Below are 19346 nucleotides of genomic sequence, written 5' to 3'. Positions count from 1 at the left end.
ACATGAATACATTACAATGTTATTTATCATAAAACATGAATATTTACAATTATATTTATCATAAAACATGAATACATTACAATGTTATTTATCATAAAACATGTATATTTTACAATTATATTTATCATAAAACATGAATATATTATAATGTTATTCATCATAATACATGAACACAATACAGTGTTATTTATCATAAAACATGAATACATTACAATGTTATTTATCATAAAACATGAATATTTACAATTATATTTATCATAAAACATGAATACATTGCAATGTTATTTATCATAAAACATGAATATTTACAATTATATTTATCATAAAACATGAATACATTACAATATTATTTATCATAAAACATTAATATTTACAATTATTTATCATAAAACATGGATACATTACAATGTTATTTATCATAAAACATGAATATTTACAATTATATTTATCATAAAACATGAATACATTACAATGTTATTTATCATAAAACATGAATATCTACAATTATATTTATCATAAAACATGAATACATTACAATGTTATTTATCATAAAACATGTATATTTTACAATTATATTTATCATAAAACATGAATACATTATAATGTTTTTCATCCTAAAACATGAACACATTACAGTGTTATTTATCATAAAACATGAATATTTACAATTATATTTATCATAAAACATGAATACATTGCAATGTTATTTATCATAAAACATGTATATTGTACAATTATATTTATCATAAAACATGAATACATTATAATGTTATTCATCATAAAACATGAACACATTACAGTGTTATTTATCATAAAACATGAATACATTACAATGTTATTTATCATAAAACATGAATATTTACAATTATATTTATCATAAAACATGAATACATTGCAATGTTAGTTATCATAAAACGTGAATACATTACAATGTTATTTATCATAAAACATGAACACATTACAATGTTATTTATCATAAAACATGAACATATTACAATGTTATTTATCATAAAACATGAACATATTACAATGTTATTTATCATAAAACATGAACACATTACAATGTTATTTATCATAAAACATGAATACAATACAATGTTATTTATCATAAAACATGAATATTTACAATTATATTTATCATAAAACATGCATACATTACAATGTTATTGATCATAAAACATGAATATTTACAATTATATTTATCATAAAACATGCATACATTACAATGTTATTTATCATAAAACATGAATACATTACAATGTTATTTATCATCAAACATGTATATTTTACAATTATATTTATCATAAAACATGAATACATTATAATGTTTTTCATCATAAAACATGAACACATTACAGTGTTATTTATCATAAAACATGAATACAATACAATGTTATTTATCATAAAACATGAATATTTACAATTATATTTATCATAAAACATGAATACATTACAATGTTATTTATCATGAAACATGAATATTTACAATTATATTTATCATAAAACATGAATACATTACAATGTTGTTTATCATGAAACATGAATATTTACAATTATATTTATCATAAAACATGAATACATTACAATGTTATTTATCATAAAACATGAGTATTTACAATTATATTTATCATAAAATATGAATACATTACAATGTTATTTATCATGAAACATGAATATTTACAATTATATTTATCATAAAACATGAATACATTACAATGTTGTTTATCATAAAACATGAACACATTACAGTGTTATTTATCATAAAACATGAATACATTACAATGTTATTTATCATAAAACATGAACACATTACAATGTTATTGATCATAAAACATGAATACATTACAATGTTATTTATCATAAAACATGAACACATTACAATGTTATTTATCATAAAACATGAATATTTACAATTATATTTATCATAAAACATGAATACATTACAATGTTATTTATCATAAAACATGAATATTTACAATTATATTTATCATAAAACATGAATACATTACAATGTTATTTATCATAAAACATGAATACAATACAATGTTATTTATCATAAAACATTAATATTTACAATTATTTATCATAAAACATGAATACATTACAATGTTATTTATCATAAAACATGAATATTTACAATTATATTTATCATAAAACATGAATACATTACAATGTTATTTATCATAAAACATGAATATTTACAATTATATTTATCATAAAACATGAATACATTACAATGTTATTTATCATAAAACATGTATATTTTACAATTATATTTATCATAAAACATGAATACATTATAATGTTTTTCATCATAAAACGTGAACACATTACAGTGTTATTTATCATAAAACATGAATACATTACAATGTTATTTATCATAAAACATGAATATTTACAATTATATTTATCCTAAAACATGAATACATTGCAATGTTATTTATCATAAAACATGAACACATTACAATGTTATTTATCATAAAACATGAATACAATACAATGTTATTTATCATAAAACATGAATATTTACAATTATATTTATCATAAAACATGAATACATTACAATGTTATTTATCATAAAACATGAATATTTACAATTATATTTATCATAAAACATGAATACATTACAATGTTATTTATCATAAAACATGAATATTTACAATTATTTATCATAAAACATGGATACATTACAATGTTATTTATCATAAAACATGAATATTTACAATTATATTTATCATAAAACATGAATACATTACAATGTTATTTATCATAAAACATGTATATTTTACAATTATATTTATCATAAAACATGAACACCTTACAATGTTATTTATCATAAAACATGAATACATTACAATGTTATTTATCATAAAACATGAATATTTACAATTATATTTATCATAAAACATGAATACATTGCAATGTTAGTTATCATAAAACATGAATACATTACAATGTTATTTATCATAAAACATGAATACATTACAATGTTATTTATCATAAAACATGAACATATTACAATGTTATTTATCATAACTTTATGTGCACCATTCAATCCTTCACTCTATAGGTCGTGTCAGCGCAAAAAGAGTCATCTATTTCCAATATGGACACACGATAGCGAGCGGTAATATAATATTTTGCACACGAGTCCTCTCAGTTTTTACACGTCCCTGACTGCTGAAGGAATTTTTGTTCCCTCCGAGTCGGACCGTGCAGGATATATATAGTCTGCTTCTTTATATGGTCAACTTTCAGCTGCTTGCTTAGCAAAAGAGGGAAGAAAAAAACACACGCTGTTCCTCCTCGTGTCCTCACACCAAATATAGCTAGAAGTGGAAAATATGTCATATGTGGAAAGAAATGCTATCCGTGCAGATGTACCCGCTGGACAAATACCTCGCTGCGGTCATTTAGTTTATGGCAGGTCAAAGGTCACGCCTCGCTTGAGACTAAATCTGTATGATGTTTTTTTTGTCATGTTAAACATGTAAAATAATAATAATAGTAAAAATACAATATGATTGTACATAACTTTTCTACTCCCAGATGTTATAGATAATTTGGGGCTTTTTAAAAATGGATCTTTTATATCATTAGTGTCAAACTCAAGGCCTGGGGGCCAGATTTGGCCCGTTACGTCATCTTACAAGTCTGGAAAAATGTGTGTCCATTTTTTTTTTGTACTAAATGCATTTGTTATTTCAATTTTGACAGAACTTTATTATTATCTGATCATGACAAATATTGTATTATTATCTATATAACATAATTAGCAAAAAAAAAAAAAAAAAAAAAAATTTCAATAACTACTTAAATATCTGTTTGTCACTTTTACTGATGATTTTAGTTTATTATTTTAGTTTATTATTCTTTCTTTTGTCAGTGGTCAACAAAATAAACAAACAGTTTTACATAAACAAACAGTTGTACATTCATAAATTGAAAATGTTGCAGACCGAAAGGGTTTAGGCTGAAGTCGAACACTAAAATACTCAAACACACTTGTTTGTTTATGTAAAACTGTTTGTTTATTTTGTTGACCACTGACAAAAGAAATAATAATAAACTAATTTTAAAGCAAGTTGTCCACCAACATGTGCATAAAAAAAACAATAATCAGATGCATAGGCAATCGTGCAATAATTAGAGGTGATTATGCATAAGTGCTGTCAAGTGATATATATGTTTTTTTTTAACGATGCATCACACTTGAATTTTGATTAATTTTGATTAAAAACGGATTATTAACTGCATGCCTAATTTAAATACATTTTATTTGTTAAAAACAAATACTTTTACATTAAATTATACTGTAAAATAATGTATATAGTATTGTTCTGCAAGGGTTAGTTGTTGTAATTTTTTTTATTCAAAATGTTTCCACATTTATTTTTGTAAATTAATGACAGTTAATTCATTAATTTTCACTAATTTGTCACCAACATTTTTTTTTCCCCGGATGGAATGAACGAGGAACCCATATTATGCTTGAAGTGTTAATACTATATTTTTATTTTGTTTTTTCAAAAACAATTTTAGATTTATGTAAACTGGTTTCACATTTTTTCAGTGTGTTTTTATATATATATATTTGCTCAGTCCCCTATTGCCACATGTGTACTGCTCACATCTGGCCAGCAGAGGGAGCTGTGGGCTAGTTAATCCCTAATGTAAACATTTGAAAGTTATGGTGTTAATTAACTCTCAGTAAAATACACGGAGAAGGGGTAGGATTAAATATAAACTTTGATCAAATATGTTGGAATAAAAATATATAAATGTATGTCTACAAATGTGGCTAGCACATATTTAAGACATTTGTCATTGGATTCTGTTTTAATTTGTTAAAAACTAATATTTTTACATTAAATTATACTGTAAAATAATGTATATAATATTGTTCTGCAAGGGTTAGTTGTTGTAATTTTTTTTTTTAATTCAAAATGTTTTCACATTTATTCTACCTAAATTAATGACCGTTTTGAGTTTTTCACTAACTTGTCAACAAAAATATTTTTTTTTTGCTGCGGATGGATATATTTATCGATAACATTTTTAGTCAACATCAAATAGTAACCCATATTATGCTTATAATATTAATACTGTATTTTAATTTTGTTTTTTCAAAAGCAATTTTAGATTTATGTGAACTCGTTTCACATTTTTTCAGTGTTTATTTTTTTTAAATATTTGCTAAATCCCCTATTGCCACATGGTACTGCTCACATCTGGCCAGCAGAGGGAGCTGTGGGCTAGTTAATCCCTAATGTAAACATTTAAAAATGATGGTGTGAATTAACTCTCAGTAAAATACACGCAGAAGGGGTAGGATTAAATATAAACGTTGCCTCTTTCTACTCCTATTCAGATATGTTGGAATACAAATATATAAATGTATGTCTACAAATGTGGCTAGCACATTTTTAACAAATTTGTCATTGAATTCTGTTTTAATTTGTTAAAAACTTTGATTTTTACATTCAATTAAACTGTAAAATAATGTATATAATATTGTTATGCAAGGGTTAGTTGTTGTAATTTTTTTTTTTTATTCAAAAATGTTTTCACATTTATTTTACCTAAATTAATGACCGTTTTGAGTTTTTCACTAACTTGTCACCAAAACAAAAATATTTGGCTGCGGATGGATATATTTATCGATAACATTTTTAGTCAACATCAAATAGGAATCCATATTATGCTTGAAATATCAATACTATATTTTAATTGTGTTTTTTCAAAAACAATTTTAGATTTATGTGAACTCGTTTCACATTTTTTCAGTGTTTATTTTTTTTAAATATTTGCTAAATCCCCTATTGACACATGTGTAGTGCTCACATCTGTCCAGCAGAGGGAGCTGTGGGCTAGTTAATCCCTAATGCAAACATTTAAAAATTATGGTGTGAATTAACTCTCAGTAAAATACACGCAGAAGGGGTAGGATTAAATATAAACTTTGCCTCTTTCTACTCCTATTCAGATATGTTGGAATGAAAATATATAAATGTATGTCTACAAATGTGGCTAGCACATTTTTAAAAAATTTGTCATTGAATTCGGTTTTAATTTGTTAAAAACTAAGATTTTACATTAAATTATACTGTAAAATAATGTATATAATATTGTTGTTGTAATTTTTTTTTTTTATTCAAAATGTTTATTTTACCTAAATTAATGACCCTTTTGAGTTTTTCACTAACTTGTCACCAAAAAATTTTTTTGCTGCGGATGGACATATTTATCGATAACATTTTTAGTCAACATCAAATAGGAATCCATATTATGCTTGAAATATCAATACTATATTTTAATTGTGTTTTTTCAAAAACAATTTTAGATTTATGTGAACTCGTTTCACATTTTTTCAGTGTTTATTTTTTTTAAATATTTGCTAAATCCCCTATTGACACATGTGTAGTGCTCGCATTTGGCCAGCAGAGGGAACTGTGGGCTAGTTAATCCCTAATGCAAACATTTAAAAATTATGGTGTGAATTATCTCTCAGTAAAATACACGCAGAAGGGGTAGGATTAAATATAAACTTTGCCTCTTTCTACTCCTATTCAGATATGTTGGAATAAAAATATATAAATGTATGTCTACCAATGTGGCTAGCACATTTTTAACAAATTTGTCATTGAATTCTGTTTTAATTTGTTAAAAACTAAGATTTTTACATTAAATTAAACTGTAAAATAATGTATATAATATTGTTCTGCAAGGGTTAGTTGTTGTAATTTTTTTATTCAAAATGTTTCCACATTTATTTTTGTAAATTAATGACAGTTAATTGATTAATTTTCACTAATTTGTCACCAACATTTATTTATTTTTTTGCTCCGGATGGACATATTTATCGATTACATTTCTAGTCAACATAAACTAGGAACCCATATTATGCTTAAAATATTAATACTATATTTTTATTTTGTTTTTTCAAAAACAATTTTAGATTTATGTAAACTGGTCTCACATTTTTTCAGTGTTTTTTTTAATTATATATATTTGCTAAATCCCCTATTGACACATGTGTAGTGCTCACATCTGGCCAGCAGAGGGAGCTGTGGGCTAGTTAATCCCTAATGTAAACATTTAAAAATGATGGTGTGAATTAACTCTCAGTAAAATACACGCAGAAGGGGTAGGATTAAATATAAACTTTGCCTCTTTCTACTCCTATTCAGATATGTTGGAATAAAAATATATAAATGTATGTCTACAAATGTGGCTAGCACATTTTTAACAAATTTGTCATTGAATTCTGTTTTAATTTGTTAAAAACTAAGATTTTTACATTAAATTATACTGTAAAATAATGTATATAATATTGTTCTGCAAGGGTTAGTTGTTGTAATTTTTTTTTTTTATTCAAAATGTTTTCACATTTATTTTACCTAAATTAATGACCGTTTTGAGTTTTTCACTAACTTGTCACCAAAAAAAAAATATTTGGCTGCGGATGAATATATTTATCGATAACATTTTTAGTCAACATCAAATAGGAATCCATATTATGCTTGAAATATCAATACTATATTTTAATTGTGTTTTTTCAAAAACAATTTTAGATTTATGTGAACTCGTTTCACATTTTTTCAGTGTTTATTTTTTTTTTAATATTTGCTAAATCCCCTATTGACACATGTGTAGTGCTCACATCTGTCCAGCAGAGGGAGCTGTGGGCTAGTTAATCCCTAATGTAAACATTTAAAAATGATGGTGTGAATTAACTCTCAGTAAAATACACGCAGAAGGGGTAGGATTAAATATAAACTTTGCCTCTTTCTACTCCTATTCAGATATGTTGGAATGAAAATATATAAATGTATGTCTACAAATGTGGCTAGCACATTTTTAAAAAATTTGTCATTGAATTCGGTTTTAATTTGTTAAAAACTAAGATTTTACATTAAATTATACTGTAAAATGATGTATATAATATTGTTGTTGTAATTTTTTTTTTTTATTCAAAATGTTTATTTTACCTAAATTAATGACCCTTTTGAGTTTTTCACTAACTTGTCACCAAAAAAATTTTTTGCTGCGGATGGACATATTTATCGATAACATTTTTAGTCAACATCAAATAGGAACCCATATTGTTCTTAAAATATCACTACTATATTTTAATTGTGTTTTTTCAAAAAAAATTTTAGATTTGTGTGAACTGGTTTCACATTTTTTCAGTGTTTATTTTTTTTAAATATTTGCTAAATCCCCTATTGACACATGTGTAGTGCTCACATCTGGCCAGCAGAGGGAGCTGTGGGCTAGTTAATCCCTAATGTAAACATTTAAAAAATTATGGTGTGAATTAACTCTCAGTAAAATACACGCAGAAGGGGTAGGATTAAATATAAACTTTGCCTCTTTCTACTCCTATTCAGATATGTTGGAATAAAAATATATAAATGTATGTCTACAAATGTGGCTAGCACATTTTTAACAAATTTGTCATTGAATTCTGTTTTAATTTGTTAAAAACTAGGATTTTTACATTAAACTATACTGTAAAATAATGTATGTAATATTGTTATGCAAGGGTTAGTTGTTGTAATTTTTTTTTTTATTCAAAATGTTTTCACATTTATTTTACCTAAATTAATGACCGTTTTGAGTTTTTCACTAACTTGTCACCAAAAAAAATTTTTTGCCTGCGGATGGATATATTTATCGATAACATTTTTAGTCAACATCAAATAGGAACCCATATTGTGCTTAGAATATCAATACTATATTTTGATTGTGTTTTTTCAAAAACAATTTTAGATTTATGTGAACTCGTTTCACATTTTTTCAGTGTTTATTTTTTTTATATATTTGCTAAATCCCCTATTGCCACATGGTACTGCTCACATCTGGCCAGCAGAGAGAGCTGTGGGCTAGTTAATCCCTAATGTAAACATTTAAAAATTATGGTGTGAATTAACTCTCAGTAAAATACACGCAGAAGGGGTAGGATTAAATATAAACTTTGCCTCTTTCTACTCCTATTCAGATATGTTGGAATAAAAATATATAAATGTATGTCTACAAATGTGGCTAGCACATTTTTAACAAATTTGTCATTGAATTCTGTTTTAATTTGTTAAAAACTAAGATTTTTACATTAAATTAAACTGTAAAATAATGTATATAATATTGTTATGCAAGGGTTAGTTGTTGTAATTTTTTTTTTTTTAATTCAAAATGTTTTCACATTTATTTTACCTAAATTAATGACCGTTTTGAGTTTTTCACTAATTTGTCACCAAAAATATGCTTGAACCCATATTATGCTTAAAATATTAATACCATATTTTTATTTAGTTTTTTCAAAAACAATTTTAGATTTATGTAAACTGGTTTCACAATTTTTCATTGTTTTTTTAAAATATTTGCTAAATCCCCTATTGCCACATGGTACTGCTCACATCTGGCCAGCAGAGGGAGCTGTGGGCTAGTTAATCCCTAATGTAAACATTTCAAAATTATGGTGTGAATTAACTCTCAGTAAAATACACGCAGAAGGGGTAGGATTAAATATAAACTTTACCTTTTTCTACTCCTATTCAGATATGTTGGAATGAAAATATATAAATGTATGTCTACAAATGTGGCTAGCACATTTTTAACAAATTTGTCATTGAATTCTGTTTTAATTTGTTAAAAACTAAGATTTTTACATTAAATTAAGCTGTAAAATAATGTATATAATATTGTTATGCAAGGGTTAGTTGTTGTAATTTTTTTTTTTTTATTCAAAATGTTTTCACATTTATTTTACCGAAATTAATGACCGTTTTGAGTTTTTCACTAACTTGTCACCAAAAAAAAAAATTTGACTGCTGATGGATATATTTATCGATAACATTTTTAGTCAACATCAAATAGGAATCCATATTATGCTTGAAATATCAATACTATATTTTAATTGTGTTTTTTCAAAAACAATTTTAGATTTATGTGAACTCGTTTCACATTTTTTCAGTGTTTATTTTTTTTAAATATTTGCTAAATCCCCTATTGACACATGTGTAGTGCTCACATCTGGCCAGCAGAGAGAGCTGTGGGCTAGTTAATCCCTAATGCAAACATTTAAAAATGATGGTGTGAATTAACTCTCAGTAAAATACACGGAGAAGGGCTAGGATTAAATATAAACTTTGCCTCTTTCTACTCCTATTCAGATATGTTGGAATAAAAATATATAAATGTATGTCTACAAATGTGGCTAGCAAATTTGTCATTAAATTCTGTTTTAATTTGTTAAAAACTAATATGTTTACATTAAATTATACTGTAAAATAATGTATATAATATTGTTCTGCAAGGGTTAGTTGTTGTAAAAAATGTCTTTATTCAAAATGTTTTCACATTTATTTTACTTAAATTAATGACCGTTTTGAGTTTTTCACTAACTTGTCACCAAAAAAATTTTTTTGCCTGCGGATGGATATATTTATCGATAACATTTTTAGTCAACATCAAATAGGAATCCATATTGTGCTTAAAATATCAATACTATATTTTGATTGTGTTTTTTCAAAAACAATTTTAGATTTATGTGAACTGGTTTCACATTTTTTCAGTGTTTTTTTTTTTTTTTTAATATTTACTAAATCTCCTATTGACACATGTGTACTGCTCACATCTGGCCAGCAGAGGGAGCTGTGGGCTAGTTAATCCCTAATGTAAACATTTAAAAATTATGGTGTTAATTAACTCTCAGTAAAATACACGGAGAAGGGCTAGAATTAAATATAAATGTTGCCTCTTTTCTACTCCTATTCAGATATGTTGGAATGTGCCAATGTCACCACATGCTTGTCAAACATGTCTGACTGAAACAAATAAATCATAACTATACATGTAAACGGTTCCAACCAATACAAAAACTAAATACTTAATGTTGATTTTATTTAAGAACATATTTTGTTTTATTTTCACATGAATGAAATATTTCAGATTAATAAAATATATATAAATGTATGTCTACAAATGTGGCTAGCACATATTTAACAAATGTGTAACAAAAAACTAATATTTTTACATGTAATTATACTGTAAAATATTGTTCTGTAAGGGCTAGTTGTTGTTAGGTTTTTTTTTATTCAAAATGTTTCCTCATTTATTTTTCTAAATTTATGACCGTTTTGAGTTTTTCACTAACTTGTCACCAAAAATATTGTTTTTGCTCCGGATGGATATATTTATCGATTACATTTTTAGTCAACATCAAATAGGAACCCAGATTATGCTTAAAATATTAATACTATATTTTAAATATATATATATATTATTTTTATTTATTTTTTAGATTTATGTAAACTGGTTTCACAATTTTTCATTGTTTTTTGTTTATATTTGCTAAATCCCCTATTGACACATGTGTACTACTCCTATCTGGCCAGCAGAGGGAGCTGTGTGGCTAGTTCATCTCTGTGCTTCGTTGAGTTCGTTCCTGAACATTGAGGGCGCGTGTACGTCATTTAGGACTAGTTTTCCAACCAACACAAAAACAAAACATTCACTGTTGATTTTATTCAAGAAAATATTTCATTTTCACATTAATTAAATATGTCAGATTAATGCAAATATATAAATGTATGTCTACAAATGTGGCTAGCACATTTTTAACAAATATGTCATTGAATTCTGTTTTAATTTGTTAAAGACTAATATTTTTACATTAAATTATACTGTAAAATAATGTATTTAATATTGTTCTGCAAGGGTTAATTGTTGTAATTTTTTTTTAATTCAAAATGTTTCCACATTTATTTTTGTAAATTAATGACGGTTAATTAATTAACTTTTTTTTTTTTTTTTGCTCCGAATGGACATATTTAAGAAGGGGAACCGGAGGGTGTGTTCTAACTATCGTGGGATCACACTCCTCAGCCTTCCCGGTAAGGTCTATTCAGGTGTACTGGAGAGGAGGTTACGCCGGATAGTCGAACCTCGGATTCAGGAGGAACAGTGTGGTTTTCGTCCTGGTCGTGGAACTGTGGACCAGCTCTATACTCTCGGCAGGGTCCTTGAGGGTGCATGGGAGTTTGCCCAACCAGTCTACATGTGTTTTGTGGACTTGGAGAAGGCATTCGACCGTGTCCCTCGGGAAGTCCTGTGGGGAGTGCTCAGAGAGTATGGACTGTCTGATTGTGGCAGTCCGCTCCCTGTATGATCAGTGCCAGAGCTTGGTCCGCATTGCCGGCAGTAAGTCGGACACGTTTCCAGTGAGGGTTGGACTCCGCCAGGGCTGCCCTTTGTCACCGATTCTGTTCATAACTTTTATGGACAGAATTTCTAGGCGCAGTCAAGGCGTTGAGGGGATCTGGTTTGGTGGCTGCAGGATTAGGTCTCTGCTTTTTGCAGATGATGTGGTCCTGATGGCTTCATCTGGCCAGGATCTTCAGCTATCGCTGGATCGGTTCGCAGCCGAGTGTGAAGCGACTGGGATGAGAATCAGCACCTCCAAGTCCGAGTCCATGGTTCTCGCCCGGAAAAGGGTGGAATGCCATCTTTGGGTTGGGGAGGAGACCCTGCCCCAAGTGGAGGAGTTCAAGTACCTCGGAGTCTTGTTCACGAGTGAGGGAAGAGTGGATCGTGAGATCGACAGGCGGATCGGTGCGGCATCTTCAGTAATGCGGACGCTGTATCGATCCGTTGTGGTGAAGAAGGAGCTGAGCCGGAAGGCAAAGCTCTCAATTTACCGGTCGATCTACGTTCCCATCCTCACCTATGGTCATGAGCTTTGGGTTATGACCGAAAGGACAAGATCACGGGTACAAGCGGCCGAAATGAGTTTCCTCCGCCGGGTGGCAGGGCTCTCCCTTAGAGATAGGGTGAGAAGCTCTGTCATCCGGGGGGAGCTCAAAGTAAAGCCGCTGCTCCTCCACATCGAGAGGAGCCAGATGAGGTGGTTCGGGCATCTGGTCAGGATGTCACCCGATCGCCTCCCTCGGGAGGTGTTTAGGGCACGTCCGACCGGTAGGAGGCCACGGGGAAGACCCAGGACACGTTGGGAAGTCTATGTCTTCCGGCTGGCCTGGGAACGCCTCGGGATCCCCCGGGAGGAGCTGGACGAAGTGGCTGGGGAGAGGGAAGTCTGGGCTTCCCTGCTTAGGCTGCTGCCCCCGCGACCCGACCTCGGATAAGCGGAAGAAGATGGATGGATGGATGGATGGACATATTTATCGATTATATTTTTAGTCAACATGAACTAGGAACCCATATTATTCTTAAAACATTAATACTATATTTTTATTTTGTTTTTTCAAAAACAATTTTAGATTTATGTAAACTGGTTTCACATTTTTTTCAGTGTTTTTTGTTATACATATTTGCTCAATCCCCTATTGACACATGTGTACTGCTCACATTTGGCCAGCAGAGGGAGCTGTGGGCTAGTTAATCCCTGTGCTTCATTGAGGTAATTCCTGCACATTGAGGGCGCGCGTACGTCATTTAGGACTCATTCTCGCGGTATCACTTTTTAAATTCTACTTTATATTCCTTTAATGCCCCATGTGCCACATTATTTTTAAAATGTTGATGCTTTCATCGGTATAAACGCGTTGATTTATCAAAAATAACTACTTCCTGGACAGCGTGGTGTCGTCAGTGTGCCCGCGATGACGTCATCCTGCTTCTTTGCATGATCTCGGAAGCTTCTTCGGGGTTTTTTTTTTTTTTTTTTTTGTGGTTTCCAAGACGAAGAAGAAGAAGTAGAAGAAGAAGAAGAAGGATAAGAAGTAGAAGAATGGCAGGAGCCTCGGCGGTGGAGGCGGTCAGACGCAAAATCCGCTCTTTAAAGGAGCAGGCAGGCTGTGCGGACGACAGAGCAGAAAGATTCCAACATGATTTGCGAGAGCAGCGCAAAGCCAGAGAGCAAGTAAGACAAACAAAAAAAATGCTGCTTTTTGTCGTGTTGTTTAAAGTTGCTTTCGCGGTGAGATGGCGGCCTGTGCCATGTGGGATGCTGCTGCACGTTAACTTCACCTGCTGCGACTATCTAAATCACTGTTTTTCAACCACTGTGCCGCGGCACACTGGTGTGCTGTGAGATACAGTCTGGTGTGCCGTGGGAGATTGTGTAATTTCACCTATTTGGGTTAAAAATCCATCCGTCCATCCATGTTCTTCCGCTTATCCGAGGTCGGGTCGCGGGGGCAGCAGCCTAAGAAGAGAAGCCCAGACTTCCCTCTCCCCAGCCACTTCGTCAAGCTCCTCCCGGGGGGATCCCGAGGCGTTCCCAGGCCAGCCGGGAGACGTAGTCTTCCCCGTGGCCTCCTGCTGGTCGGACGTGCCCTAAACACCTCCCTAGGGAGGCGTTCGGGTGGCATCCTGACCAGATGCCCGAACCACCTAATCTGGCTCCTCTCCATGTGGAGGAGCAGCGGCTTTACTCTGAGCTCCTTCCAGATGACAGAGCTTCTCACCCTATCTCTAAGGGAGAACCCCACCACCCGGCGGAGGAAACTCATTTGGGCCGCTTGAACCCGTGATCTTGTCCTTTCGGTCATAACCCAAAACTCATGACCATAGGTGAGGATGGGAACGTAGATCGACCGGTAAATTGAGAGCTTTGCCTTCCGGCTCAGCTCCTTCTTCACCACAACGGATCGATACAGCGTCCGCATTACTGAAGATCCACTTTTCCCCCACTCGTGAGCAAGACTCCGAGGTACTTGAACTCCTCCACTTGGGGCAGGGTCTCCTCCCCAACTTGGAGATGGCACTCCACCCTTTCCCGGGCAAGAACCATGGACTCGGACTTGGAGGTTCTGGTTCTCATCCTAGTCGCTTCACTTTCTGCTGCGAACCGATCCAGTGAGAGCTGAAGATCCTGGCCGGTTAAAAATATTTTTTGTAAACCAGTAATTACAGTCTGCAAATGATGTGTTGTTGTTGAGTGTCGGTGCTGTCTAGAGCTGGGCAGAGTAACCGTGTAATACTCTTCCATATAAAGTTAAAGTTAAAGTTAAAGTAAAAGTACCAATGATTGTCACACACACACTAGGTGTGGCGAAATTATTCTCTGCATTTGACCCATCACCCTTGATCACCCCCTGGGAGGTGAGGGGAGCAGTGGGCAGCAGCGGTGGCCGCGCCCGGGAATCATTTTGGTGATTTAACCCCCAATTCCAACCCTTGATGCTGAGTGCCAAGCAGGGAGGTATTGGGTCCCATTTTTATAGTCTTTGGTATGGCTCGGCCGGGATTTGAACTCCCAACCTACCGATCTCAGGACGGACACTCTAACCACTAGGCCACTGAGTAGGTGGTATATCAGTAGGTGGCAGCCTACTTTGTAGATGTCGGAAACAGCGGGAGGCAGTGTGCAGGTAAAAAGGTGTCTCATGCTTAAACCAAAAATAAACAAAATGTGAGTGCCCCTAAGAAAAGGCATTGAAGCTTAGGGAAGGCTATGCAGAACAAAACTAAAACTGAACTGGCTACAAAGTACACAAAAACAGAATGCTGGACGACAGCAAAGACTTAGGACGGACACTCTAACCACTAGGCCACTGAGTAGGTGGTATATCAGTAGGTGGCAGCCTACTTTGTAGATGTCGGAAACAGCGGGAGGCAGTGTGCAGGTAAAAAGGTGTCTCGTGCTTAAACCAAAAATAAACAAAATGTGAGTGCCCCTAAGAAAAGGCATTGAAGCTTAGGGAAGGCTATGCAGAACAAAACTAAAACTGAACTGGCTACAAAGTAAACAAAAACAGAATGCTGGACGACAGCAAAGACTTACTGTGGAGCAAAGACGGCGTCCACAAAGTACATCCGAACATGACATGACAATCAACAATGTCTCCACAAAGAAGGATAAAAACAACTGAAATATTCTTGACTGCTAAAACAAAGTAGATGTGGGAAATATCGATCAAAGGAAGACATGAAACTGCTACAGGAAAATACCAAAAAAACAGAAAAAAATACCAAAATAGGAGCGCAAGACAAGAACTAAAACACTACATACAGGAAAACAGCAAAAAAAAGTCCGAATAAGTCAGGGTGTGATGTGACAGGTGGTGACAGTACACCTACTTTGAGACAAGAGCTATAGTGATGCATGCTGGGTTATGCTTTAAAGTCATATCCAACAATTGCGACGACTATTTTTTACTGTCAACTGAGTTTCGTTTTTTTAATGATTTCTGCTGGTGGTGTGCCTCTGCATTTTTTCAACGCAAAAAATGTGCCTTGGCTCCAAAAAGGTTCAAAAACACTGATCTAAGTCACTGATGATGCCTGATCAAACATCTCTGCAGCGGCACAAGTGACTTTTACTATTATTATTATTACTACTACTGTGAGTCATCGCAACCAGGAAACTGAAACTGTATTTCAGGTGACAGCTTTTACGCCATGCCCTTATATGGTCGCTTTCCTCTCCTTGCAGTAGAAGAGTAAATCCTTCAATCAGGGCTTACACTGTCTGAGGTCATGTCAGGCTCAGTCCAAATATCGCCTTATCTCCTTTGTGCACTTGCAGCTCAACCTATACTGTCCTCTAGTCTTGGAACTTCCTTCTTCTGAACTTTGTGCAATGCAGCTGAGATAGGCTCCAGCGACCCCAAAAGGGACAAGCGGTAGAAAATGGATGGATGGAAGTTACAAAAGACCCCTTCTGGGTAAACACTGTGCATGCATGAGGCTTGGTGCCCTTACAACAGGCCTGGGCAATTTTTTTGACTCGGGGGGGCCAAATTTATTGAAAAAAAATGTGTCTGGGGGCCGGTATATCTATTTTTAGCAACACTAATATAAAATCTCACAATAATGTCTGATTGAATGTTAAAAAAACGTTATGACAGACCTCCTGAAAAAACCGAATGAACTACATGAGACAACCAGAATGTACATGAAAATAATGTGTGATTTTCAATGTTAACTATGAAGGATAAAACACTGAATATTGACAACATATGAACGTCACACCCCCTCTCCATCCACATATTGTACAATCAAGCGAAACGCAAAAAAAAAAACACAGCGAAATATGAACACAAAGGATAAAAAACCCCACCTACAATCTGATATATCTGATATATTACTAAGCTTTAGAACTTTGTTGTAAAAATCTCCTTCCGCGTCTGTCCCTGACACCCACATTTCAGGCTGGCCCCTGTGGAAACGCTCCCCACCCACACTGCTTGGTGCCTCGTCTGAGCTGCTGTGACTTACATTACCATAGTAACTAATAAGATGACCATAGTAACTAATTAGATGACCATAGTAACTAATTAGATGACCATAGTAACTAGTATATCATGCAAAAGTGCAGATTCCAAGCATTGAAATACTTAGTATAGTTGAAGACTTACGGTCATTAGAAAACATCACTGCACATCATAATGGCAGCTGCACTTTCTGTCTTAAAGGGGAACATTATCACAATTTCAGAAGGGTTAAAACCATTAAAAATCAGTTCCCAGTGGCTTATTTTATTTTTCAAAGTTTTTTTCAAAATTTTACCCATCACGCAATATCCCTAAAAAAAGCTTCAAAGTGCCTGATTTTAACCATCGTTATATACACCCGTCCATTTTCCTGTGATGTCACACAGTGATGCCAATACAAACAAACATGTCGGATAGAACAGCAAGCTATAGCGACATTAGCTCGGATTCAGACTCGGGTTTCAGCGGCTTAACACCGTCTGATAAGATAATTACTAACAACTATGAACTAGGTTTACAGCATATGAAATACATTTGGCAACAACATGCACTTTGAGAGTGCAGACAGCCCATTTCAGGCGCGCTAAGAACATATATTTTTCCACGATTTCAGCACTCAGGTTAACCATACCTAAATAGCAGAGGTGGGACCAAGTCATTGTTTTGCAAGTCACAAGTAAGTCTCAAGTCTTTGCCCTCAAGTCCGAGTCAAGTCCCGAGTCAAGACAGGCAAGCCCCGAGTCAAGTCCAAAGTCAAGACTGGAAAGTCTCAAGTCAAGTCCCAAGTCCTGCATTTTGAGTTTCGAGTCCTTTCAAGTCCTTTTAACCACAGACTAATAATATATTAACACAGATTGTGTATGCTTTTCAAACGCTGTATTTATTTATTAAAACAAGTGCATTTTAAATTGCAGGAAAGAAAATTGTGCTGACATTGCACTTTATAATAGTATAATATAATTAACCAGTCATTTTAAACATTAACTAATTCCTTTACAGAACAAACACATTGAAAAATAAAGTGCAAATGTACTTATTTGTACAAAAGTGTTAACATTGAAAAAACATGACATATACGTGAACATAACAAAAAAGTTGTACTTTTTATATGTCAGGGCCCTATGCTGCATTGCATTTGCAAAAGACCAAATTAGCCAAGAGTCTGTCAGTCATTTGTGCACGATGGGGGCGTAGTATGATGCCACCATGGCTGAAAACTCGCTCCACTGGAGCACTGGAGGCAGGCACTGCCAAGACTCTCATGGCCACTCGGAACAGTGAAGGAAGAGTCTTCATGTTCAATGCCCAGAACAAAAGGGCATTCTGTCCTTCAGCTATGTCAAGGTAGTGACTTAGCTGTAGTGCTGGAGTAGTCCCAACATCCTTCTTCTGTCTCTTGTGGTAAGCAGCAAACAGCCCTTCTCCTTCTCCAAGGTCCCCTTGCTCTTCTTCATCAACAAGAGGCGCAGGTTGCTCAGTCTCTGCAGCATCTTGCAGGATCAATTCTGGTAAACATGTAAAAACAATAGCAGAAACAAGAGACCTTATTACCATTTGTGTTGGTGATGCAGTGTGCTAGACTGAAATACTTAATTATTGCTGCAGTCAGTTAGATCAGATTATGAGGAAAAAAGTTACATTAGACTCAGTTACACCAAGTCATGTGACTCGAGTCCACACCTCTGCTAAATAGACACAAAATACCGCATTACACAAGACTACCCGAATGTACTCGAATGATTGAAAAAAATAAATGTTTTTAAGCTAAATTATTGGTAAACACAGTTTATGTATAATAATTTACGTAAAACCGCTAGTAATGAATACATTTTTCATAAATTAATATATTCTGTAGACATACCCTCATCCGCTCTCTTTTCCTGAAAGCTAATCTGTCCAGTTTTGGAGATGATGTCAGCAGGCCAGGGAAGCTAGGGTCGATATTCTTCTCTTGATCATCTTCGGTGGCATAAGGCAGTGGTTCTCAACCTTTTTTCAGTGATGTACCCCCTGCGAAAAAAATTTTTAATTCAAGTACTACCCCCTAATCAGAGCAAAACATTTTTGGTTGAAAAAAAGAGATAAAGAAGTAAAATACAGCACTATGTCATCAGTTTCTGATTTATTAAATTGTATAACAGTGCAAAATATTGCTCATTTGTAGTG

At 32.9% G+C, this 19346-nt stretch overlaps 1 protein-coding gene across 5 annotated transcripts in view; it reads left to right on the top strand.

Annotated features, from left to right (window-relative positions):
- Nucleotides 1-19346, top strand: part of tpm1 (tropomyosin 1 (alpha)) — a 69455-nt gene that overhangs the window by 12676 nt on the left and 37433 nt on the right. The window contains exon 1 of one of the 5 annotated variants that reach the window (XM_061970385.2): nt 13687-13882. The exons of 3 other annotated variants lie outside the window; for them this stretch is intronic. In XM_061970385.2, the coding sequence (XP_061826369.2) occupies nt 13751-13882 (132 nt within the window). In that variant the 5' untranslated portion in view covers nt 13687-13750. Of the gene's footprint in view, nt 1-13686; nt 13883-19346 lie in introns of those variants that run through there. One more of the 5 variants, XM_061970384.2, reaches the window with a different exon arrangement.

The sequence above is a fragment of the Nerophis lumbriciformis genome, linkage group LG10, assembly GCF_033978685.3.
Source record: "Nerophis lumbriciformis linkage group LG10, RoL_Nlum_v2.1, whole genome shotgun sequence".
Taxonomy (NCBI): domain Eukaryota; kingdom Metazoa; phylum Chordata; class Actinopteri; order Syngnathiformes; family Syngnathidae; genus Nerophis; species Nerophis lumbriciformis.
This window is presented reverse-complemented; position numbering and strand designations above follow the sequence as displayed.